General features: G+C 47.2%; 1 protein-coding gene across 1 annotated transcript in view; it reads right to left on the bottom strand.

The window, feature by feature from the left end:
- Positions 1–6,414: 6,414 nt before the first annotated feature.
- The window catches only part of Iqgap1 (IQ motif containing GTPase activating protein 1), a 101,278-nt gene continuing 83,057 nt past the window's right edge, over positions 6,415–24,635 (bottom strand). The window contains exons 32-38 of the mRNA XM_051148815.1: positions 23,543–23,678; positions 21,680–21,767; positions 20,537–20,749; positions 19,762–19,928; positions 15,359–15,481; positions 10,285–10,393; positions 6,415–6,749 (exon numbers count right to left, since the gene is read on the bottom strand). Of these exons, the coding sequence (XP_051004772.1) occupies positions 6,636–6,749; positions 10,285–10,393; positions 15,359–15,481; positions 19,762–19,928; positions 20,537–20,749; positions 21,680–21,767; positions 23,543–23,678 (950 nt within the window). The 3' untranslated portion in view covers positions 6,415–6,635. The remainder of the gene's footprint in view (positions 6,750–10,284; positions 10,394–15,358; positions 15,482–19,761; positions 19,929–20,536; positions 20,750–21,679; positions 21,768–23,542; positions 23,679–24,635) is intronic.

Genomic DNA, 24,635 nt, shown 5'->3' on the forward strand with positions numbered 1-24,635 from the left:
TATGCTGTTCCTTCTCGTACGTTCGTAGTTTTCCGTAACCAAAATATTTCAGAGCTGTGATGCAAAGATGTCTTAGTCAGGGTTTCTACTGCAGGGATGAAACACCATGACTGAAGGAAGTGGGGGGTGGGGTGGGTGAATGGGGCTTAGGTTTCCACATCACCGTTTGTCATCGAAGGGAGCCCGGGACAGGACCTCAAGCAGGGCAGGAACCTGGAGGCAGCAGCTGACACAGAGGCTACGGAGGGGTGTTGCTTACTGGCTTGCTCTCCGTGGCTTGCTAAGTTTGCTTTCTTTAGAGCTCAGGATCGCCAGGCCAGGAGCGGCACCATCCACAACGGGCTTTGCCTTCAATTGCTAATTAAGAAAATGACTTACAGGCTTGCCTACAGCCTGATTTTATGGGGCATTTTCTCAACTGAAGCTCCCTCCTCTGAGGACTTGAGCTTGTGTCAAGTTGACATAAGACTGGCCAGTATAAGCATGTTAATTCTACTTCCCAAAGTATCTCTAGCAGATTGGATTGTACAAGCTGTCTTTAAGTCAAGGACTATAATATTATTTTGAGAAAGTCTTACATATGTAATGACTGGATTGTAAATCCTTTCCAAATCAGGTAATGTCTTTCTTTTCTTTTTCTTAAGATTTATTATGTAAATAATAAATGTTCTGCCTGCATGTACACCTACATGCAAGAAGAGGGCATTAGATCCCATTATAGATGGTTGTAAGCCACCATGTGGTTGCTGGGGATTGAACTCAGGACCGCTGGAAGAGCAACCAGTGCTCCTAACCTCTGAGCCATTTTCTCCAGCCCCAAGGTGGAGGCAGAGCTGGGGATAGAATCCAGGCCCCTGAGCATGCTGGGTAGTCAGCCTTCAGTAAAACACCCCCTGCCCCTCCCCATGGAACTGGCAGAGCCTAGGGGCCTGGAGGGAGGGCTTAGCAGTTAACACTTACTACATTAAAGGTGGTGGTGGTCACCTTTAATACCAGCATTCAGGAGGCAGAAGCAGGCAGATCTCTGTGAGTTCGAGGCCAGCCTAGTTTACAGGAGTCCCAGGGCAGCCAGGGCTCCACAGAGAAACCCTGTCTCAAAAAACAAACAAAAAGGCTACTTGCTACTCTTGCAGAAGACTGCAGTTTAGGTTCCAGAATCCACATCAGGCAGGTAACTCCAGCTTCAGGGGATCCCATGTCCTCCTCTGGATTCCACGGGTAGTTGCACACTCATGGATATAAATACAAATATTTTCAAAAAGCAAAACAACTGGTGGGACCTAATCATGTTATTATTTCTGAGGTTGTTTTTCTTTTCTTTTTTCTTACATATAACTAAGAGGTCTTGGAGAACCTTCACCGATCTCAAGAAGTGAGATCCAAACAGCTTACAGAATTGTTAAAACAGTCCCCTTTGGCTCTTGTCTGCCTTTCTGATCACCATATCTTATTTGCCATGTCTCCCACGCATTTCAGAATCAAACATTCCCTGTCCAAGAAAGAAAAGCAAAATTGTGTCACTTGCCAGTGGGTTTGGATGGAAACTGCTAACAAAATGAGGAACAACTCCAAGCAAATGCTGGAGGGGAGCAGGACCCACACTCTGCTCAGCTATTGTGCTGATGGAGGGCAGCAATCAACCCTACCCGGGAGGGGTGAAGGTTTCTGCATCTGACGTTTACACGAGTAACTAGGATTCTGACTTGATTTTTATTTGCTTTACAAGAGTGAGTTGGTTGGCTCAGCCATAACTATGTATAGAAATGTTACGTTGTTGTGATCAAACATGCACCAAAAATAATGGTAATGTGCAATGATTTTTCTAATTCAGTAACTTTATGGTTATATACACACACACACACCCCTAATTAAAACAATATTTGTTGTGTATATGGTATGGCACACATGTGAATGCTAGCCAGGAGGGAGTGCTATCACAGATCAATGGCCCACACTTTGCAATTTAAATACAAAAACTTGGAAGAGAAGCCTGGTGGTGGTGGCGGCGGCAGCGGCGGCGGCGCGCACACCTTTAATCCCAGGACAACCAAGGCTACACAGAGAGACCCTGTCTCAAAAAAAGAAAGGGGTGGGTGGGTGGGGGAGACGGGGACGCCGGTTAGGCAGACATTCCCTTTTCTCCTTCCTTGTTGGCACCACCAACCACGCTGCTCCCAGCTGCTGTGCCTTCTCTGCCATGGTGCACCGCATTCCCCTGAACTATGAGCCAAAACAAACCCTTCCTCTCGGGCTGGAGAGATGGCTCAGAGGTTAAGAGTACTGTCTGCTCTTCCAAAGGTCCTGAGTTCAACTCCCAAATGCCACATGGTGGCTCACAACCATCTATAATGAGATCTGGTGCCCTCTTCTGGCCTGCAGGTCTTACATGCAGACAGAACACTGTATATATAATAAATACACCTTTAAACAAACAAACCAACAAACCTTTCCTCTCTCTAGCTGCTTTTAGTCAGGTCACGGCAAGGAGTTAAAGAACACGCACTGTCTGCCCAGTCTCTGCATTTAATGATTCTTCTTTCTAACTCCCTTGACTTCTCTACAGAACAATGTAGATAGACCACAGGCCAACAGATGTCATGTTCCAGTAAGCAGCCTGCCCAACGGCACCCTGTGTTCCAGAATGAGAAGGCTGTGGCTCTGGGTATGTGAATTCCCTATCTGGGAAGCCATGTACTGACCATGACATTCTTCCTTAGGGGGTCAGTGCAGCCATTCACACAAACCATCCCAACATGTGGCTTAAGCTTACTTTAGGGTCACTGTCACTATCATGTCGCCACTGATTTCGCACATCTGGCTAGGTAACAAACACAGCAAGATACTTAGAGACACATATTCGTGCGTGAGGTGTGAGCATTGGTGCACAGGTGCACTGGTTACTCATATGGAGGCCATACAGGACCTTAGATGCCAGCCTGTACCTTCCACCGTGAGACAGGGTCTTTTGTTTTACTGCCTTGGATGCCAAGCTCACTGGCACTCCAGTGTTTGGAGGTCCTCCTGTCCCCACTTCTGTCTTGCTGTAGGAACACTGAATTACATATGGGTGCTACAGTGCCAACTTTTATGCAGACTCTGGAAATTTGAACTCGTGCTTGCGTCAGGATGCTTCTTATTCACTGAGCCATTTCTCCAGCATCATTTGCCACTCTTTAATTTTCTAACTTATTCAGATTATTTCCCGATTGTTATCCCCTCAGATTATATCTTCCTGCTCCCAGCTTCCCTCCCTCTTTTACCCTATTCCCCTCCCCTAGACTTCTGATAGAAGGGGATTTACTCCCCCACCATATGATCACAGCCTATCAGGTCTCATTCAGATAGCCTGCATCCCCTTCCTCTGAGTGCCACCAGGCCTCCCCAGCAAGGGGAAGTGATCAAATTGGAAGCACAGAGTTCATGTCAGAGGCAGTCCCAGCGCTCCACACAACTGTGGAGAATGAGCTGTCCATTAGCTAGATCTGAACGTGTGTGTGTATGTGTGTGTGTGTGTGTGTCCTAGGTTTACTGCATGTCTTGTTCTTGGTTGGTGCAACACTTGTGCAGCCCCTGACCCACTCCAGATCAACCAGCCTTGGTGGTCTCCTTGTGGCTGTTTTATTTTTATTTTTTTGCAATTGTTGATTTGCTTTTTCCATATCCAATTTACCCTAGTCATTTCTGGTGAGTTGCAAGTGACAGGAGCCTCCAAGAAACACGCTCTCCATGTATGTTTAACACCTAGAGCGCTGCTCAAAAATAACACAAAAGGCAATTGTAAACCTTCAGGCTTTCGCCAATTACAGTTACATGGCAACAGTCTGTCCCTCACTGTATTTCTTGCATTGAGGCTACTTTAAGCATAATATATTTTAAAAGGCTAAACACCGTGTTAAAATTAGTCCATCCATAATTGGGGGCTGGAGAGGTGGCTCAGCGGTTAACTGTACTGGCTGCTCTTCTAGAGGTCCTGAGTTCAATTCCCAGCAACCACATGGTGGCTCACAACCATCTGAAATGGGATCTGATGTCCTCTTCTGGCCTGCAGGTATACAGGCAAGCAGAGCATTCATAATACAACAAATCTTAAAACAACAACAAAACATAATCACTGAGCTGGTGAGATTCTGCTACCAAACCTACAACCTGAATTTGATCCCTGGGACCTACATGGTTAAGGGGAGAACTGATTCCCAAGTTGTCCTCTGACCTCCATTCCTACACAATAAATAAAATGTATAGAGATTCTGTGATTCAAAGGCAGAGTTGGCTAAAAAAGACTACAAAGAAGCGGGGCAATTTAATCCTACTCTGGTTAACACCGTCCAATAGGAACTGCTGACAATGAAACCAAGAAAAATAAACACAAACAGGAACAAATGACCTTTTATTTCATATGGAGATACAAAGGCAACTGTGTGTAGCAACAGTCTGATGGCCAGTCCAAATTCTTAGGAGGAAATGAATTCATAGTAAATGTCATGATGGCTGGTCAGGGAGGTCAGAGAAGGAGGAGAGAGCCAAGACAGAGATGGCTATAGCGAATAAATACCACAAGCACTGCACAACTCCAGTGTGCCAACCCGAGGCTCACCAGGTGACCTCAGTGATACATAGAGCAGGATTCCACAGCAGCCACGAAAATTCGCAAAGGGCATTTAGCGCAGTTCTACAGGGTGTTAGGGGAAAGAGAATCCTTATAGGTAACCAAGGCATCTTAAGATGCTGTAACCTGTATTCTTTCTTTACTGTCTTGGAAGTGGCCTCTGGGACCACATTGTGATGGCATCCCTTTTTAAGGAAACATACTTAAAAGCCAGACATGGTGGTACACGCCTTTAATCCCAGCCCTCAGGAGTCAGAGGCAGGTAGATCTCTGTGAGTTTGAGGACAGCCAGGGCTACACAGAGACTTCATCCTTTGTCTCAAAGAAAAAAAAAGAAAAAAAGAAAGAAAAAGAAAGAGGGACACTTGAAACATCTGTTAACCTTGTTTTGTTAGGTGATGCTGGTTATAACTGCATCTTTCTCTTTTTGCCCCCCTCTTTTCTTTCCTCTCTCTCTTGGAGAACTTGGTGGGACTGTGTATCCCAGGCTGGCCTTGGCTTAGTGATCTTCCCGCCTCAGTCCGAGTGCTAAGATTACAGGCGTGTGCTACCACGCCAGCCTTAGCATTTCCCTTTAACCCGAAGAAAAAAATTTCTCAGAAAACTATGTTACGAAACACAATGAAAACCAGGGCCACTGAGGTGGTAGCTCTTTCCTCTGCCTGCACCTGCCCACTGAGGCCTCCACCATGGCCTGCCCATTGTGAAGGACACTTCTCCACAACTTGCATTTGTAATGGGGACACACCATACAATCTGTCACTAATTAAAATGGCTTCTTGGCCTAAGATGTACATCGATAAGCTCTGTCATGTTAGTTTAACTTTTCTGTTTTATGCAAGAATACTGAGCCAAACATCAAAGAAATTAAAGGCTCAGTAGCATGACTACTTATCTTTTTGGATAAAGAGGGTTTTTGTTGTTGTTGTTTTTTAAGTTTATGACTTTTAATGCAAGGAGTAAGGGTTCCAACTTTAATGTCCGGAGCTGATTCCTTTGTTAGTCAGAGCCTGAGGGTCCAGGCTTTTCAGAATAAAAGCATGATGTGGGCAGAAGGGAGAGTGGGAAAGTGGGATCTGAATGTCAAGCATGACACAGGGTCGCTGCTGCTGTTGCTAAAATCAAGCAGGATTGTCTCGGCAACTTTGTAGATAACCCTAGTGTAGGTAGGCTATAGAAAAGTTTCAAGAATTCAGATATACAGATAACCCAATGAAAAAACAACCTTTTCTCAGAGTATAGCATTATATAAATCTTTAAAATTCCTATTACTCACATTTTAAGAAAAAAATTTATACTTTAGTAAGGCACTCTTGGAACACAAATAGTTTCGAAAACAGTTACATTTTGGGCTCGGATAAGCCATCCGTTTGTGAGGGGGAGAGAGCGGACACTGGGAGCCTCGGTCCATCCTCACTCTCATTATGGCCAGCTATGATTGTGGGGTTCCCCCTCACCAGGAAGGGGTCTACACTAACACTACTACCTAGATTTACTCAAAAGCAGTTGCTCTTTTTCTCCTGAAGCTGCTTCATTTGAACAGAGAACAGTAACTTGGATTAGCTCTGCCTACAAAGGCAGCAGAATGGAAGACATCACAGACTTCGCCCTCTGACTGCTCCGAGGGGCCATCCCCAGCAGTGACTCTGATGTGCGTGTCTGTCATCTACCTGACAGCTTCTACTTCTAAACAGGAATTTGAATCCCACCATCCTCATTGCTAAGTAAAGCAAACACCAATGTTTACAAAGTAGAATTAGCACTTAGGAGGCAGTAACTGAAAGGGGTTGGTGGGGTTCCACTCTCTCCTACGTGATGAAGACGATGGGGGAAGCGGGGAAGAGGAAGCCTGAAACAACTTCACTATGAAAACCTGCCAGGGGGAGAGGACTTAGCACGGGGCTTCAGGAGTGTGAACGGAGGCACCGCTGGACCAGGTCTTTGCTTCCAAGGAGTAAGAGAAGGTCCTAGAAAGGCGCCTGTGAGGCACTGCCTTTTTGAATTCTTCTGGGCTGGCAGTAACGGCCAGTTACTTCCCATAGAACTTTTTGTTGAGAAGGAAGATCAGGAGATTGACATTCACTTTAGCTCTGTCAAATAACTTCATGACAGCAACCCCTTCATACTGTAGCTGCAGCAAGTCCTGTTAAGTCAGAACAAAACAATTTAACCATCAGATCTGGAACAATGACGTTCCCCATAAAGGACCCAGGAGAGGTGAGGCAGGCTGCATGTGCCAGGTGTGAAACAGGGTGAGCAAGACACAAGGTCTCCGTGCACAACCACCCTGGGTACCGCACAACACGGAGTGCTGGTCGAAGGAACCGTCACGGTAACTTTTGGGGTATCATTTGGTTTATAGTAAACTATTTTAAACATGGGGGAAAATAAGGAGTTATGTTCAGTTAAAATACATACATTTAAACCTTATTTCAAAACAATGACATTTTCCCATTCTGTTTTAGCTGTAGGTTCAAGGGTTTTTTTTTGTGTGTGTGTTGTTTGTTTGTTTGTTTGTTTTGTTTTTCAAGACAGGGTTTCTCTGTATATCCCTGGCTGTCCTGGACTCGCATTGTAGACCAGGGTGGCCTCAAACTCACAGAGTTCTGCCTGCCTCTGCCTCCTTCAGTGCTATGATTACAGGCGTGCGCCAATGAGCCCAGCTGGCTAGAGGTTTTAATACCCACGGGAAAAGTAAAAGCATTTCAATTCATGATGAAGTATGCTAACAGCTAGTACTGTCTCAGTACCTGCAAGGTTCCTTTTTAAAAAATGTTTTTGGGGGCTGGAAAGACGGCTCAGAGGTTAAGAGCACTGGCTGCTCTTCCAGAGGTCATGAGTTCAATTCCCAGCAACCACATGGTGGCTCACAACCATCCACAATGAGATCTGGTGCCATTTTCTGGCATACAGGTGTACATGCAGGCAGAACACTGTATACATAATAAATAAATAAATGTTTTTAAAAAATGTTTTTCAAGCCAGGCATGGTGGTGCATGCCTTTAATCCCAGCACTCTGGGAAGCAGAGGCAGGTGGATCACTTTGAGTTCGAGGCCAGCCTGGTTCACAAAGTGAGTCCAGGACAGCCAAGGCTAACACAGAGAGACCCTGTCTCGAAAAACCAAACCCCCCGCCCAAAAAAAAGTTTTTGAGACAGTCTCATTTTGGCACAGGCTGGCCTCAATCTACCGTCTCCATATCTGGGATGATAGTATGTCCCGCCACACTCAGTTTCTACAGTGCTGGGTCAAAGCCAGGGCTTTATGCATGCCAAATGGGCACTCTACCAACGCAGAACTACATGTCTAGTCCACAGTCTACTGTATTCTTGTTTTGGGGAGACTGAGCCCAGGGCCTCTTGCAGTTTGAAACTGTAGTCTCTGATGTACAGCCACAGCCCTACCAGACCCTGACTTCTACTCCACATGAGAAAGGCGTGCTGCTGTAAAGGCATAGGAAGACCACACTGTCACTGGGCTCCCAGGCTGTGCATGACACTGTTTAGGCATACTGCACAGGGCCTTTTCAAGTCATCACAAAACCCTATGAACTGTGATTATCCGGACTTTAAAAAAAAATGAGCTGATGAGGCTCAAATAGTTGGTGGCAAGGCCATCAGGAAAGGGATGGCTTTGGGGGTGGTCCAGATCTGACCCAGAATGTTTTCTCAGCACTCTCTGCTGTCCTGAAGGCTTATGGCTACACTGTTGGTGTCCCTTGTGAAAGCAGTGATGAAAAGGCCAGGGTCAGCTAGGCATAGTGGCACATGTCTGTAATCCCAGCACTCAGAGAGGCAGAGGCAGGCGGATCTCTCTGAGTTCAAGGCTAACCTGGTCTACAAAGGGAGCCCATGACAGCCAAGGCTACATATAGAAGCTCTGTCTCGAAAAACCAAAAATAAATAAATAGTTAAAAATATGTTAAAAAGAAAGAAAAAAGAAAAAGAAAGGAAGGAAGAAAGACCCAGGGTCAAAGGGCATGAAGGGTCCACAGTGTCATGAGGAAGGGGACTATGGTATGTCCTTTTTGCCTAACCTAATCCTAATGCCATGCACTTATGAGCCAGACAAGCTTAATGAATCTGAGCACCAATGTATGGGATTCCTTAGCAGATTGGTTGGCTCCACTCACATGGTGAAAGCAATGGGACAAGGGATTGTGTATAGTACTTAGCTACAATGTATGAAGAAATCCTTTCACATTTACTTAATTAATGTGCTCTGAGAGACTCCTGGTTACCAAGAAGGAAATGAAGATGACTAAGACACGCTGTTTTAGGAGCTCACAGTTTTGGGGGTGGCAGGAAAATGAGTCAGCTTGCACTGTCAACAGAGGATGTCTCTCAGGACTGCTGAGGCAGAAGGAAGAGCTAGCACTGTGACTACGGGGAAAGGCTACAGGGGAGACAGCATGTTCAAGTGCTCACCGGTTGATGGAGTCAGAAAGCAGGCAGGGAGGAGGGGAAGGGCGGCCAATTATGTGAGGGGAGAGCATCCTGTGGAAGAATCTGAGTGCTTGCCCACAGAAAGGCCTCAGCTAGATCACAGTGCTGCAAAGCAGGGCAGGGATGAGACATGGAGGAAGAGGGCGTGGCAGCAGGGCATGTGGGAGGCCCTACATTTGATTTTCAACACTGTAAAAGCAATAAAGCAACCAACAAAAAAACCCAAGAGGCCCATCATGTGGTGTACACACAAAGCTAGAGGAGTCTGGACACTGCCTATGAATCCTCTTGATTTTCTGGTTGTTTTTAGCCTTGGATTTTGAAGACGGCTTTTACTCTAGAGTCTGGGGAAGTCCAGGCTGGCTGTAAACTCTGAATCCTCCTGCCTCTGCCACCTGAATGCTGGTGTGTACCACTATCCCCACTGGGCAGATATTTTTTAATATGCAAGGATAGATATTTAGGCAGTTGGGCATGGTGGCGCATAAATCCCAGAATTTAGGAGAAACAGGAGGGTCAGGAGTTCAAGGCCAACCTCAACTACATAGTGGATTTGAGGTTAGCTTGGGCTACACATGAGAGTCCTCCCACTTCACAAAACTGCATATTTGGGGTTGGAAATTGAGCTCAGTGGGAAACAGCTTGCCTAGCAAGAATAAGTCATGATAGTCAAACCTAAGCACCAGAAAAACAAAAAATTAAGACTCTTAAAAATAAAAATTAGGTCCCAGCACTTGGGAGGTAGAGGCAGGCAGATTGCTGTGAGTTCAAGGGCAGCCTGGTCTACATAGCGAGTCCAGACGCAGTGAAACCCTCTCTCAAAAATAAGTAAATAAGTAAACAAATAGATAAATAAATATTAGGGATAATTACGTTATAAAACAAACTGCTACAGAGTTAATTTTGCGTTTAAATTGTCATTCCGATCTACCAAGATGCAACTTCTTTTTACATGTTTTCAGTAATACACCTAACAAAGGTATCCATATCAAATACAAAGGAGAAGGCCAGGGCTCCAAGTTCAGGGTGCAGTGAGTGAAACTTCAGTATCAAGGTGCTCTAAAGCTCATACTCCTTAGGAACTCTCCGAGGGCACAGGCCACACCCAACTCCCCGAGCCCTTGGCTTCCTCCATCAAGTAGGCACTGAGCTCTTTGAGCTCTACCCAAAGGGCCTTCTCTTACTTTGTCTTCCAGCTCGTCAGAGCTTCAGGCACAGGCCTGTGTACCCACCTGATAATGCAACATGAAAGTCTCCATCTGAACGCCCATGAACTTGGCTTTTACTTCAAAGTCTCCAACCTCTTCTGTTGGACCAATTTCAAAGATAACATTTTTAAACCTGTTGAAACACAATACCATATGTATGAGCGTCATGTTTTCAGGTAATGAAACTGAGATGGGGGAGGGCGATATGACGGTGTCTGGTAGAAGGTACAGCACCAACGTTCTCCTGCAGGGGAGGCACCCCAGGCAGGACACCCTGCCATGCCCACTGCCTTCAGACCTGGAGACAGAAAAAACGGTCACCTCTCCTGAAGCACTTGCACGCCATTCCAACAGGAGCCGTGGGGAATGCCACGATGGCCTGAAATGGCGATGCCAGATGGCTCTTCCCTGAAGCTACTGCCAAAAGTTAGTGAGAAAAAGGAGCCTGGTGTGGGGGTGCACACCTTTAATCCCAGCACTCAGGAGGCAGAGGCAGGTGGATCCCTGCGTTGAGGCCAGCCTGGTCTACAGAGTGAGTTCCAGGACAGCCAGGGCTACACAGAGAAACCCTTTGTCAGGGAGAAGGAAAGTAGATTGAAGCTGAGGGAGAAGGGTGTTTGAGGATTAGGGAAGGTGGGTACATAGAGCAGAGGGGGCCAGCAGGAAGCAAGAGGCCTGGTGGACAGAGCACCTGCGCACACTTAAGTACGCTGAGTGCACACTGCCCTCGGCAGGAAGCGGCATTGTACTAGCAACAAGCAGCAAGAGAACCAAGTGCGTCCCCCACACGTCCAGAACTCGCTGGAGCCGTGACCCACCTCACAGAGTGGAGAACCACCCGGAGTACTCAAGAAGGAGCCAAGGAATAAAGGCTGGCTCACAGAATTGTGCTCAGAAACCGACTGCAGCACCTCCTTCCTAAGGACGATTGCTTCGTGCAGTAATTAATTTGAAAGTACCTGGTGAGCCTTCTGGTTTCTATGCCCACAGCAGCAAGCGAGAAAGACAAGCAAACAGAGGGGCGCATGAAGAGCAGCAGAAAATAATGACAGAAAGAAGAGAAGAAACAAGGTCAGAGACTGGTTGTTCTGCAGAGAGCCCCAACCACCACCACCACCACAGAAACCCCAACGCCTACAACAAAGTCAGAAAGGCAAAGGTCAAGTTGAAAACCTGAGCAAAGTCAAAAACAGACGGCAAGCCATTCCCAAATCACAGCCAAAGCCAACCTGCCCAAAACCCAACCCCTCAACCAGAAATCTAAGAAACACAAACTTTAGAAAGGCTTTTAATTTTAATTTTTAAAAAAAGAAGAAGAAAAAGAAAGAAATGGATGTGTGTGTGTGTGTGTGTGTGTGTGTGTGTGTGTGTGTGTGAGCATGAAGAGGGCATTGGATCCCAGGAGCTGGAGTTACAAGTGACTGACTGTAAGCTAGGTGCATGCTGGGAACAGAACTCAGATGCTTTGCAAGAGCAGTAAGTGCTCTTAACCACTAAGCATCTCTCCAGCACTTATGGAGGTAAGTTAGACTATTAGTTACTGTACTCACTAATGGCAGGAACCACTGTAGCAACAACGTAGCAGCATGCTTTGCAACAGTGGCCCTACAGCCAAAATGTGAGTCACCATATGGCTCTTTGTGCCACTTCTGGGCATAGACAAGATTGGAGAGTAGACACGCAGGGAGATGTCGGCACCTTTTGCTGCAGCACTGCTTACAACAGCCGAGGGCGGAAACAGTGCCTGTCCATCAATGCATGAATGGCTGAACAAAATGTGGTACACAGACAATGGAATATTATTCAGCCTTAAAAATGAAGGAAATCCTGTCATGTGGTTAAATTTCTAGGACATTATGCTAAGTGAATGCCCAAGCCAGTCACAAAAGATGAAACGTACATGGCTTCACTTATATGAGGTAACTAATGCAGACAGATGCAAAGGCCATGAAGGGCATGGTGGCTACCAGAGGCTGGCTGCAGGGAAACATAGGGAGCGAATCTTGCAAGACGAAAACCATCCAGTGATCGGGCCCATGATGTGAATACACTTATCCATCCCCTTGAAAATGGTTACGATGTGATGTGTATGTCATGTGTTTTTGTAATAGGTCTGAATCACTCTTGGATTAGAAATTTGATTGTAGGGGGCTGGAGAGATGGCTCAGAGGTTAAGAGTACTTTCTGCCCTTCCTGAGGTCCTGCGTTCAATTCCCAGCAACCACATGGTGGCTCACAACCATCTATAATAAGATGTGGTGCCCTCTTCTGACATGCAGGTGTACATGCAGATAGAGCACTCACATAAATAAAGTACATACATTAATATTCAAAAAAAGAAATTTGATTGTAGGCATCTATTATTTTAAAAAGCAATCATGGTCCAGAATGGCAGTGCATGCCTGTAATCCTAGCACAGAGAAGGCTCAGGGAGGAGAACGGCGAGTCTGAGGTTAGCCTGCGTTACATTGCGAGGCCTTGTCACCACCACAAAAGCTAAACATGATGTTGTGCGCTTCGAGTCCTATCTCTGCAGAAGAATGAGGTGGGAAGATCAACGGAACCTGGAGTTCAGTGTAAGTCTAAGCAATATAGACAGATACCATCTAAAAAAACATGGTCCCTCATGCACTTCAGTGCAAACATTGGCTGACATGTAAGTGTTATCACAAGGATAATAATATGTTAAAAGTATATATATATTTTTGAGACAGAGTTTCTCTGTGTAGCGCTGGCTGTCCTGGAACTTGCTTTATAGACCAAGCTAGCCTAGACCCCAGAGATCTGCCTGCCTGTGCTGGAATGCTGAGATTAAAGCTGTGCGCCACTCTGCCAGGTTATGCAAATGTCTCATAATAGAGTGTTACCAATAAAAGTTGGATACATGACAACAAACAACATCCTAATTTATGTTTTGAAAGTGAGGTAGATTGCTTGGGTACATGGTGGACAGACAGATTATCTTTCTCTCAATAAAAACATACAAAGAAGTCTACTATCTCCAGAGTTTCCCTCTAGCTTGTGGGCCCCAGGTGCCTCTCTTGTGCTTTGCCCTCCTTTCAAATGACAGTCACACATACGTACTCCAGAATCAGAAGAGCTAAGTCCCTTCTGGAACAGACAAAGGACAGAAGAGTCAACAGCCTAAGCTCAATACATGCTTTCTAGCAGTGCAGGCCAGGGCTGGCAGAGGACACTGGGTCAGTGAGCTCAACTGTCCTGACCCAGGGTCAAAGCAAGCTGTGCTTCCAGCATGGATACTGGTGATGCCCATGTGGAGCAAAGTAAATGTTTTTCATAGGTTAGGGTGGTGGTTTGAGTGAGAATGGCTCCCATAAGCTTGTATGTTTGAATGCTTGATCCCCCAGTTAGTGGAACTATCTGGGAAGGCAGGAGGTGTAGCCTTGTTGGAGGAGGTGTGTCACTGGCTTTGAGATTTCAAACGCCCATGCCAGGCCCAGTCTTGGCTCAGATGTGAGCTCTCGGCTACTGCTCTGGCGCTGTGCCTGCCTACCTGCTGCCAAACTCCCTACCATGATGATCCTGGACTAGTCCTCTGAAACAAATACTTCCTTTTGTAAGTTGTCACGGTCATTGTCTTTGTCACAGCAATAGAACAGTAACTGAGACAGTCTGTCTGGCCAGATACAGAAAATGAAAGAATAGCTTCCTGCTTCTAAGAGGTGAGATTAAGATAGGGCGTACACACACGCTGGTGCCAATATGCCTGGAACAAATGTTGCACAAACATGCCTTTAATCCCAGCACTCGGGAAGCAGAGGCAGGTGAAACCCTGTGAGTTCAAGGCCAGCCTCGTCTACAATGCAAGTCCAGGACAGCCAAGGCTACACAGAGAAACCCTGTCTCGAAAAACCAAAAAAAAAAAAAAAAAAAAAAAAAAAAAAAAAAAAAGAAAGAAAGAAAGAAAGAAAGAAAGAAAGAAATTTGTTCTCAGGGAGTAAACTCTTAGGGAATAAAGGTGCCTGTCCTCAAGCCTGATGGCCAGAGTTCTATCCCTGGGATCTACATGGTAGAAAAAAAGAACTACTCCTGAAAGTTGACATCTGACCTCCATGGACATGCCATGGTGTATGCATGTGCACACATATAAAATAAACACAATTTTTAAAAATGCATTCTCAGCTAGGTGGTGATGGTACACATCTTGAGAGGCACTTGGGAGGCAGAGGCAGGCAGATCTGTATGAGTTCAACGCTAGCCTGGACTACAGAGCAAGTTCCAGAATAGCCAGGGCTACATAGGGAAACCCTGTATCAAAACCCCCTTTCTCAAAAATTAAAAACGCAATCTCTTTTTATTACCAGGTTAATGGGTGTGGTGGCGCATGCCTTTAATCCCAGCACTCAGGAGGCAGAAGCAGGCGGATCACTGTGAGTTCGAGGCCAGCCCGGTCTACAAAGCGAGTCCAGGACAGCCAAGGCTAACACAGAGAAAGTCTGTCTTGAAAAACCAAAAAACCCAAACAAACAAATAAATAAGATAAAAACAGCTTGTAAAACAAAATAAAAATGGAAATGCGGGAGGAAATGGCTCCACAGGTAAAGTGCCTACTCCTGCCCAAGCACAAGGACCTCAGTTCATGCCAACATCCATGTAAATATCTCGGCATAGCAGTGCATGCCTGCAACCACCGCACTGGAGGTGAGGGTGGCAGACACCAGCAGATCGCAGGGGCCTGCCAGTCAGCCTAGCGGAACTGTGGAGCTCCAGTCAGTGAAAGACCATGCCTCAGAAAATAAGCTGGAGAGTGAAGAGGGCAAGACACCTGACACTGGCCACTAGGCTCCATACTCACATGCACACACATGAAGACACACACACATAGACAGACAGACAGACACACACAAGCATAGGCACCTGCACGTACGTGTTCATATACAGTAAAGTGGAGTGTGAAAAGGAACAGGGCACCTTGTACTGGCTACAGGCCTACAAGTTCTCTCTCTCTCTCTCTCTCTCTCTCTCTCTCTCACACACACACACACACACACACACACACACATACCAACACATACATGTGCATACACCCACATGCCCCCTCCACAGAAAAATAATAACACAAAAAGTAAACACTCACTGATTGGCTTGGAGGTCCTCGATCTCTAGAAGAACCCCCTTTTCATGTAGTCTTGCTGCTGTGTATTTCAGAGAAATCTTTTTGCTTTTCTTCCCTTTCACTTCTCTAGGCTTTTTGGAGACCCTGTGAAAGATAAAAACCACATTATGACACTGTCTTTAAGTAATTATCTACTACAAGTCTTAGGCATCACGGAAGTGAGGCCAGAAACACATGCAAGCACACACAACACACCAATTCTAAAACAGCAGACAAATGTGAAGACTGGCGCTAGCAACCTCCACAAAACTGGACAACATCACTTACTCGCTTCCACCTTTATTTTAAATTAAACTGGAGAACAAGACCATGAACTTAAGAATGTGTCTGTGCTTCCATGTCATTTTGGAACCATGCCCCTAATAAGCCAGGGAGATGGCTCAGAGGGTCAAAGCACTCGTTGCTGGACACGGTGGTGTGCACCTGTAACCTCAGCACTTGTAGGGATGGAAGGACACAGGTGGACTACCTAAGACACTTGCTGGCCAGCTAGTGTGGAGTACACAGAGCAGTAACAGAGAGACCCTGCCTCAACACCATGGAAGGAGAGCTTTGATTCCCAACTGCAGTCCTCTGACCGCCACACATTTTCTGGGATTCGAGCATGTTTATAACATATTTGTGCACACAAACACAGAGATAAATATTAAAAATAAAAATAAAGCTGGGCGTGGTGGTACACACCTTTAATTCCAGCACTCGGGAGACAGAGGCAAGCAGATCTCTGCATTCGAGGCCAACCTGGTCTACAGGTGAGTCCAAGACAGGCAAGGCTCCCCAGAGAAACCTTGTCTCGAAAAACAAAACAAAAACAACCCAAAAACCAACCAACCAAACAAACAAACACCCTAAAGCAAAGCAAAACAAAACAAAAACCCCAGAGCTGGAGAGATGGCTCAAAGGTTAAGAACACTGTTTGCTCTTCCAGAGGTCCTGAGTTGAATTCCTAGAAGCCACATGGTGGCTCACAACCATCTATAATGTGATCTGATGCCCTCCTCTGGCCTGCAGGTGTACATGCAAAAACAAAAAACAAACCAAAATCAACCAACCAATCAACCAAACAAAGATAAATGCTGGTGAGGTGGCATTAAGACCATCAGGTGCCCAAGGCCAGCCTTGACTACATGTGAGTTCACTAGCCTAGTGAACTACATGAGACTCCTTGCAAAAACTATCTAAATAAAATGAAATGAAAGTAATTTTTAAGGCCAAGTAGTGGTGGCACACACCTTTAATCCCAGAATTTGGGAAGCAGAGGCAGGTCAATCTCTGTGAGTTCTAGGCCAGCCTGGTCTACAGAGCAAGTTCCAGGACAGCCATGGCTACTCAGGAAACCATGTCTTGAAAAATCCAAAACAAACAAACAAAACGAAACAAAATAATTAGGATGGTATTTTTTTTTTTAAGTCATTGTAACTCAAAAAATAAGCAAGTTCTTTGTTTTGGCTTTTGCTTTTGTTTTTCAAGACAGGGCTTCTCTGTGACAGCCCTTGGTTGTCTCTGAACTTGCTTTGTAGATCAGTCTCTGGCTTCAAACCCTCAAGAGGTCTGCCTGCCTCTGCCTCCCAAATGCTGAGATTAAAGGCGTGCACCACCATGCTCGGCAAAAAGAAACAATTTTTTAAAAGATGTTGGCATTTTCACAAATATAGCATCACCACAAAATAATAAAAGTCCCTGTAAACCCTGAGTCTTGTCAGAAAAAGACCCGCCCACATATACAACTTTCAAAGCTGCAGCAGGCATCGCAGTGATAGAGGACAGGGAGTTAAGGAGAAGGAAACTAACTAAGGTTAGTGGACCATCAGGGAAATCAAAGACGGAAAAGTAGCCATGGGAAGAAGACAGGTGAACGCCATCCAGGGTCCCCGCCTCCAGAGAGGGCCAGGGAAGTGGGCAGGCCGCCAGAAAGTGAGTGTGGGTAATCCTTAGGAAAGGCAACTGGAAACAGCAGGGGGCAGTCACTCAGAACTCCTGACCCTCCATTTCACTGTTAGGGGTTTACTTTCAGAAAGTGCCTACATTTGCAAAACAGCACATGATTAAAAGGCTGATGCAGACACTGTAAGTAGAAATGTTAATTTATTTGTTACTTAATGTGTGTGAGTGCTTTGCCCGCCTGCAAGTAGGTGCCCCGCCTGCATGTGCAGGGCCTGGGTAGGCATCGGATTCTCTGGGACTTAAGTTAGACAGCTGTGAGCCTCCATGTGGGTGCTGAGAACTGAACCCACACGGCCCAGAAAAAGCAGTCAGTGCTTTTAAACACTATGCTATCTCTCTAACTTCATCCATCAGATTTGCAAGAATAATTTTTATTTATTTATGTGTCTATGTCAATGTGTGTAATGCCTCTGGAGGCCAGGAGAGTTTGTCAGATCTGCTGGAGCTGGAGTTACAGAGAGCTAGGAGCTGCCTCATGTGGGTGCTGGGAGCCACATTCCAATCCTGTGGAAGAGCAGCACGTGCTCTTATAATGGTAAACAACTAGAAGCAAACAACTAAGTCACCTTATCTAGCTACCCGATGGAACAGTACGCAGCCATTCGAAGTGAAGACCTGGCTGTGTCTGCCTAAAAGGCCTAGAAATGTTAACGGGGCAGTGAGGGCAGCAAGCCACTAGATCTTGGTTTCTAAATGAAACTAGGGTGGCTTGGAGAAATCATCATTCTAGGCCTGGGCAGAGCAAACTACCCATGTCTGCAGGGTACAGGAGTCAGCTCTCCATGGTGGGCTAGCAGGCAATCTCCCCAGTGCCAGTCCTGCCTCCTCCAGGGAGGACAGGGAGGACTGAGACGGAGGGGAGGGGAGGAGAGGAGTGCAGAAGGCACAGCTTCAGCTCAGAGGATCCCTGGGAAGGGCTCATGGGTGTCTTAGTCCTTCAACCTTGTGAGGTTTGAAATTTCTAAAGAAAGGTTGGAAGTTTGTGGTTTCTTCCCTGTAAACCTGGCAGGCTGAGGTCTGTGGCCAGCACAGGAGGCCTTTCCCTGGAGTCTGTGACCCTGCCTGGAGGCATCAGGGAGCTAAATATCTATAAAGTCCTTAGGAGGTTGGTCAGCTCAGGGCCAGGCCTCCCACGTGCTGGAACTACAGGGCTTGGTGGGAGAGTTGGAAGCCAATCAGTCGGTGTCCTTCTCTGATTCACTAATTCTAAGCCAAACTGGTACGTGAGAGCAAGAAGTGCTGGGAAACGAGCATCCCCGAGCCCCTTTCTGCCTCCCCACGCCACACCGGCAAATGGAGCCGGGCAACTCTGCAAGCATCAAAAACACTAATAGTAAAGAGCTAATGCAGTGGGCAGGTCCTAAGTGCTGTAGTTAAATGGTCAATGTCAGGGCTGGAGAGACGGCTCAGAGGTTAAGAGCACTGGCTGCTCTTCCAGAGGTCCTGAGTTTAATTCCCAGCAACCACATGGTGGCTCACAACCATCTATAATGAGATCTGTGCCCTCTTCTGGCATGCAAACAGAGCACTGCATACATAATAAATAAATAAATAAATAAATAAATAAATAAATAAATCTTAAAAAAAAAAAAAAAGTTCAATGTCAGTTGGGCGTGGTGGCGCACGCCTTTAATCCCAGTACTCAGGAGGCAGAGGCAGGCAGATTGCAATGAGTTCCAGGCCAGCCTGGTCTACAAAGGGAGTTCAAGACAGCCAGGGCTACTCAAGAGAAACTCTGTCTCGAAAAACCAAAATAAATAAATAAGTAAACAAACAAACAAACAAATCTTTTAAAAACTATTCAATGTCAGTTGAGCATGGTTGTGCACGCCTTTAATTCTAGCACTTAGGGAGGCAGAGGCAGGTGGGTCTCTGTGAGTTCCAGGCTAGCCTGGTCTACAAAGCGAGTCTAGGACAGCCAAGGTACAGAGAAAAACCCTGTCTCAAATAAAATAAAGTAAAATAAAATAAAATAAATAATTCACTATTAGCCAGGCATGGTGGGTGGCACATACCTTTAATCCCAGCACTTAGGGGATAGAGGCAGGCAGTATCTGAGTTTGAGCCCAGCCTGATCTACAAAGTGAGTTCCTGACCATTTAGGGGGACAGGGAGATCCCATCTCAAAAAAGGAAAACTAAAGAAAAGAAAAATTCAGCATCAAGCCGGCAATATGACTCAGCGTGTCAAAGCACTTGCTTCAAGAGCCTGACAGCCTGAGTTCAGCTCCTGGAAGCCATGGTGGACAGAGAACTAGCCTGAGCTGACCTTTGACCTCCACATCCATATACTCTCCCTTCCCCACGTTAACAACTGTAAATTTAATAAAAGGTTAAAACCCTTCCTATTATCACCAGAGGTTTTCTCCTTCGTCCCATCCCTCTAGCCCCTGCCCTGGAATAGTCAAAGCAGAGACTCACTTGCCCTTGCTGGCCAAGTTGTCCAAGCAGGTTTTAATGTAGCTCTTGTAGTAATCCACCTGCTCTCCGTAAAAGGTGGCCTTAGAGTTCAGGGCCGCGTACGTCTGCTGCAGCTTTACCAATTCAGCTTTCCTCCTCTGCCTGTATCTCCGCTGATTCCGGACATCCTGAGGCGCAACCATGAAAATTAGGAAAACCATGCCAGGCAGCCCATGCCTCTTCAACTGTCAATGTTCATGAGCACCACGGCACAGCTGGGCTGAGCTCAATCCTGCCAGCTGCTCTGAACAGGCAGCGACCTGCATTCCCGACCTGAAAGAAACTCAGATCTCCGCAGCCTATATCCTCTGGTTACAGGGAACTGTGCACTCTCATTCTTGTGCTTTTACTTACAAAGCCGGTCTAGACTTCATAAACACTCTGTCCTGAGAGGGAAAAGAGAAAGAACCAAGTTCCTTGGTGCAAGCAGCCTTATCTCAGTGAAGTTAGAACTCTGAGCCCTGGCTGGCGGGAGTCACGCAGAGCAAGTCAATCGTGCGATCAACTTAAATAGCCCAGAGCAATCATGAAACAGGTCTGAAGGATTCCTTAAGGGCAACAAAGAAACCTGGACACCAGATGCTCTAGTGAAGGCGGTCTCCCCATTAATTTAGACCATACCAAAAATCCACCTCAGGGCAGTGAGGAGGTCCTAATGTAGGAGTCAGAGACGGTTTCTCAGAGCTCCTGAAGCGGCTGTAAACAAGGCTGGGCCACCACCCTTCACGTGCTGTACCTTGGCGATGTCGTTGATGAGTTCTTGGTATCTGTTCTTTGGGTCCACCGTCCCGAGCTCCGTCAGCTTCTTTAGGCCAGTCTGGATCTTCTCCTTCTTCTCCTGAAGGCTGAGGTTGTTCTCCTCCTTCAGGGGTTTTGCCTTTTTCATCTTGTCAGGGGTTTTGGCATCCCGGATAGCGCGTCTCTGCATGGCCCTCTGATGCTCAGCTTCCTACAGATGAAAGCAGAACTTCTTCATAAGTCCACCTCGGGTGCTCTACACTTGGACTTACGTAGCACATCTGTACTCAGACACTGAGTTCTCAAAGTCTCCTGCCGCCCTTCCCTCCCTCTCCCAGATGCCAGACAAAGAGCAGCATGCAGGGAGATATCTCATCCACCCACAGCATCCATCTGTGGCCTCAGATGCTCGGCTTCTTTGACTCTAGGTGTAGCCAGGAGACTGGAGTCTGAGCTATAAAATCTTTTAGCTTTCCCTACCCTACTTTAAGTGCTGAAGGCACTGTCCTTTTATTCAGAGTGTACCCCAATATAACTACATAAATTAACGTAACAGCAGTGCTCAGTAAACCCTTGCTAATTCCTCCTAACACCGGCTGTGCTGAAGGAGCTCCTGCTGCCCCCTGCTCACAGGCAGCTGCAAACACTAGTACCCTTCCTTACACTCTGCCATCTTTCCGCTTTAAAAACAAAACACTGCTGGGTAGCCCAGGCTAGCCGTGAACTTGGTAATCCTCCTGCCTCAATCTCCTAAGGAGCTAGGATTATATAACATACTGCCAGGCCCAGCAGATTCATCCTTACCAGCTTTAGCTCTGGGGTTCTAGATAGTCCCACCCTTGGCTTTGCTTTTCCCACAGCTGCACCCCGACCCCCATCTTCACCCCACATTCACAGTCTGACCTCTCCCGCTGTGTTCCTCTCTCCTTGGTCCCACTGCTCCTGTGGGCTCTCTTGTTTTCCATCACACCCGAACCCTCCTGGCTTAATTTAAGTGTGCCTTCCTGACACACAGCTTGTCACTGCCCTCCACCCTGAAATCTGTGTCCTTCCCTGTCCTCCCTGCCTCCATCCAGGGATGCATCTTTCATAGAAAAGCTTATTCTGTCAAGGAGCACGAGCGTGAAACCTTCATCTGTACCTGCTCGCTGGTGGCTGGGGTCTCTAGGATCTCAGTCAAGGTCTCTCCTGGCTGGAACCGGATGACATCCACAATTAAACGTTTTGTGCTGCAACAAGAAGGAGACTGTGTTTCAGCATGGCTGTATGCTCCACCTAAGCAGCAGCTGAAGTACTGTTACCACCACGATGCCTTTCCATAGCATCCAAAGGGGCAGTTACCACACAAGGCACAGGGAACTGCACTGGAGGGGTACAGAGGAGCATTTCCAAGCCTGTCATTGTATGATAGAAGGAGAATAAGTCCTGTGCCAAGCACAGTGCAGGCTGATGAGGACTGTGGGGCAGGAGAGCACAGTGCAGGAGGATGAGGATTGTGGGGCAGGAGAGCACTGTGCAGGAGGATGAGGACTGTGGGGCAGGAGAGCACAGTGCAGGAGGATGAGGACTATGGGGCAGGAGAGCACAGTGCAGGAGGATGAGGACTGCGGGGCAGGAGAGCACATTGCAGGAGGATGAGGGCTGTGGGGCAGGAGAGCACAGTGCAGGAGGATATGGACTGTGGGGCAGGAGAGCACAGTGCAGGAGGATGAGGACTGTGTTGGGCAGGAGAGCACTGTGCAGGAGGATGAGGACTATGGGGCAGGAGAGCACAGTGCAGGAGGATGAGGACTGCGGGGCAGGAGAGCACAGTGCAGGAGGATGAGGACTGTGGGCCAGGAGAGCACTGTGCAGGAGGATGAGGACTGTGAGGCAGGAGAGCACAGTGCAGGAGGATGAGGACTGTGTTGGGCAGGAGAGCACTGTGCAGGAGGATATGGACTATGGGGCAGGAGAGCACAGTGCAGGAGGATGAAAACTGTGGGGCAGGAGAGCACAGTGCAGGATGATGAGGACTATGGGGCAGGAGAGCACAGTGCAGGAGGATGAGGGCTGTGGGGCAGGAGAGCACAGTGCAGGAGGATGAGGACTGTGGGGCAGGAGAGCACAGTGCAGGAGGATGAGGACTGTGGGGCAGGAGAGCACAGTGCAGGAGGATATGGACTGTGGGGCAGGAGAGCACAGTGCAGAAGGATGAGGACTGTGTTGGGCAGGAGAGCACTGTGCAGGAGGATGAGGACTGCGGGGCAGGAGAGCACAGTGCAGGAGGATGAGGACTGTGGGGCAGGAGAGCACAGTGCAGGAGGATGAGGACTGTGGGGCAGGAGAGCACAGTGCAGGAGGATATGGACTGTGGGGCAGGAGAGCACAGTGCAGGAGGATGAGGACTGTGTTGGGCAGGAGAGCACTGTGCAGGAGGATGAGGACTGTGGGGCAGGAGAGCACAGTGCAGGAGGATGAGGACTGCGGGGCAGGAGAGCACAGTGCAGGAGGATGAGGACTGTGGGCCAGGAGAGCACAGTGCAGGAGGATGAGGATTGTGGGGCAGGAGAGCACAGTGCAGGAGGATGAGGACTGTGTTGGGCAGGAGAGCACTGTGCAGGAGGATATGGACTATGGGGCAGGAGAGCACAGTGCAGGAGGATGAGGACTGTGGGGCAGGAGAGCACAGTGCAGGAGGATGACGACTATGGGGCAGGAGAGCACAGTGCAGGAGGATGAGGACTGTGGGGCAGGAGGGCACAGTGCAGGAGGATGAGGACTATGGGGCAGGAGGGCACAGTGCAGGAGGATGAGGACTGCGGGGCAGGAGAGCACGGGGCAGGAGAGCACAGTGCAGGAGGATGAGGACTGTGGGGCAGGAGAGCACAGTGCAGGAGGATGAGGACTGTGGGGCAGGAGAGCACAGTGCAGGAGGATGAGGACTGTGGTGGGCAGGCAAGGGCAGGAAGGCCCAGTGAACTGGATCCCACGCCTTTTCCTTCTCCCTTTCAAAAACACTCACTTCAGCAAGATGGTTCGAGCATCCATCTCAGCATTCTCATCACCAGGCACATCAAACTTGTTGGTCAGTGTGAGGGACACTTCTGTCTTGGCTAGTGCCTCCTTACTGGTGTCATTTAAGTTGCCACAACTTTCTCCTGCAGTTTTGGGAGGGCACGAACAGTCAATGTCATTAAAAGACACTTTAGAGGGAAAACAATACAAATAAAATGTGATTCAGGCCCATTATGACTCCTTTTTTAAAAAAAGAAGTATTTATTATGTATATAGTGCTCTGCCTACATGTCACACCTGCAGGCCAGAAGAGGACACCAGATGGCATTACAGATGGTTGTGAACCACTATGTAGTTGTTGGGAATTGAACTCAGGACCTTTTGGAAGAGCAGCCGGCACTCTTAAGCTCTGAGCCATCTCTCCAGCCCCCCATTACGACTCCTGATAAACAAACACACTTAGTTTGTTTTTACTCAGAAGTAAAAGAAAATATGCCAAATGGTTAAGGAAAAGGGTCCATAATACAGTAACTTCATTTAACACACATTTCAAAATGTGTGAAAAATCATTTTGCTGGGCATGGTGATGTACACCTCTAACCCTCAGGAGGCTGAGACAAGCAGATCTCCGGGAGTTTGAAGTGAACTTGGTCTTTTTTTTTTTTTTTTTTCCTAATTTTTAAATATTTAAATAATTTATTCAGATTACATCTAAATTGTTCCAACTTGGTCTTCTAGTGGGTTCCAGGCCAGATAGGACTACATACATAGTGAGATACCCCACCTCCAATTCTAGAACCTCATCTCAAAATATTACAATAATGTAACATCAAAATTCTCCCTCAAGGGGACTGGAGAGATGGCTCAGAGGTTAAAAGCACTGTCTGCTCTTCCTTTTTTTTTTTGGTTTTTCGAGACAGGGTTTCTCTGTGTAGCCTTGGCTGTCCTGGACTCGCTTTGGAGACCAGGCTGGCCTCGAACTCCTGTCTGCTCTTCCAAAGGTCCTGAGTTCAATTCCCAGCAACCACATGGTGGCTCACAACCATCTACAATGAGATCTGGTGCCCTCTTCTGACATGCACATCTACATGCAGGCAGAA

This window comes from Acomys russatus, chromosome 7 (genome assembly GCF_903995435.1).
Source record: "Acomys russatus chromosome 7, mAcoRus1.1, whole genome shotgun sequence".
NCBI lineage: Eukaryota > Metazoa > Chordata > Mammalia > Rodentia > Muridae > Acomys > Acomys russatus.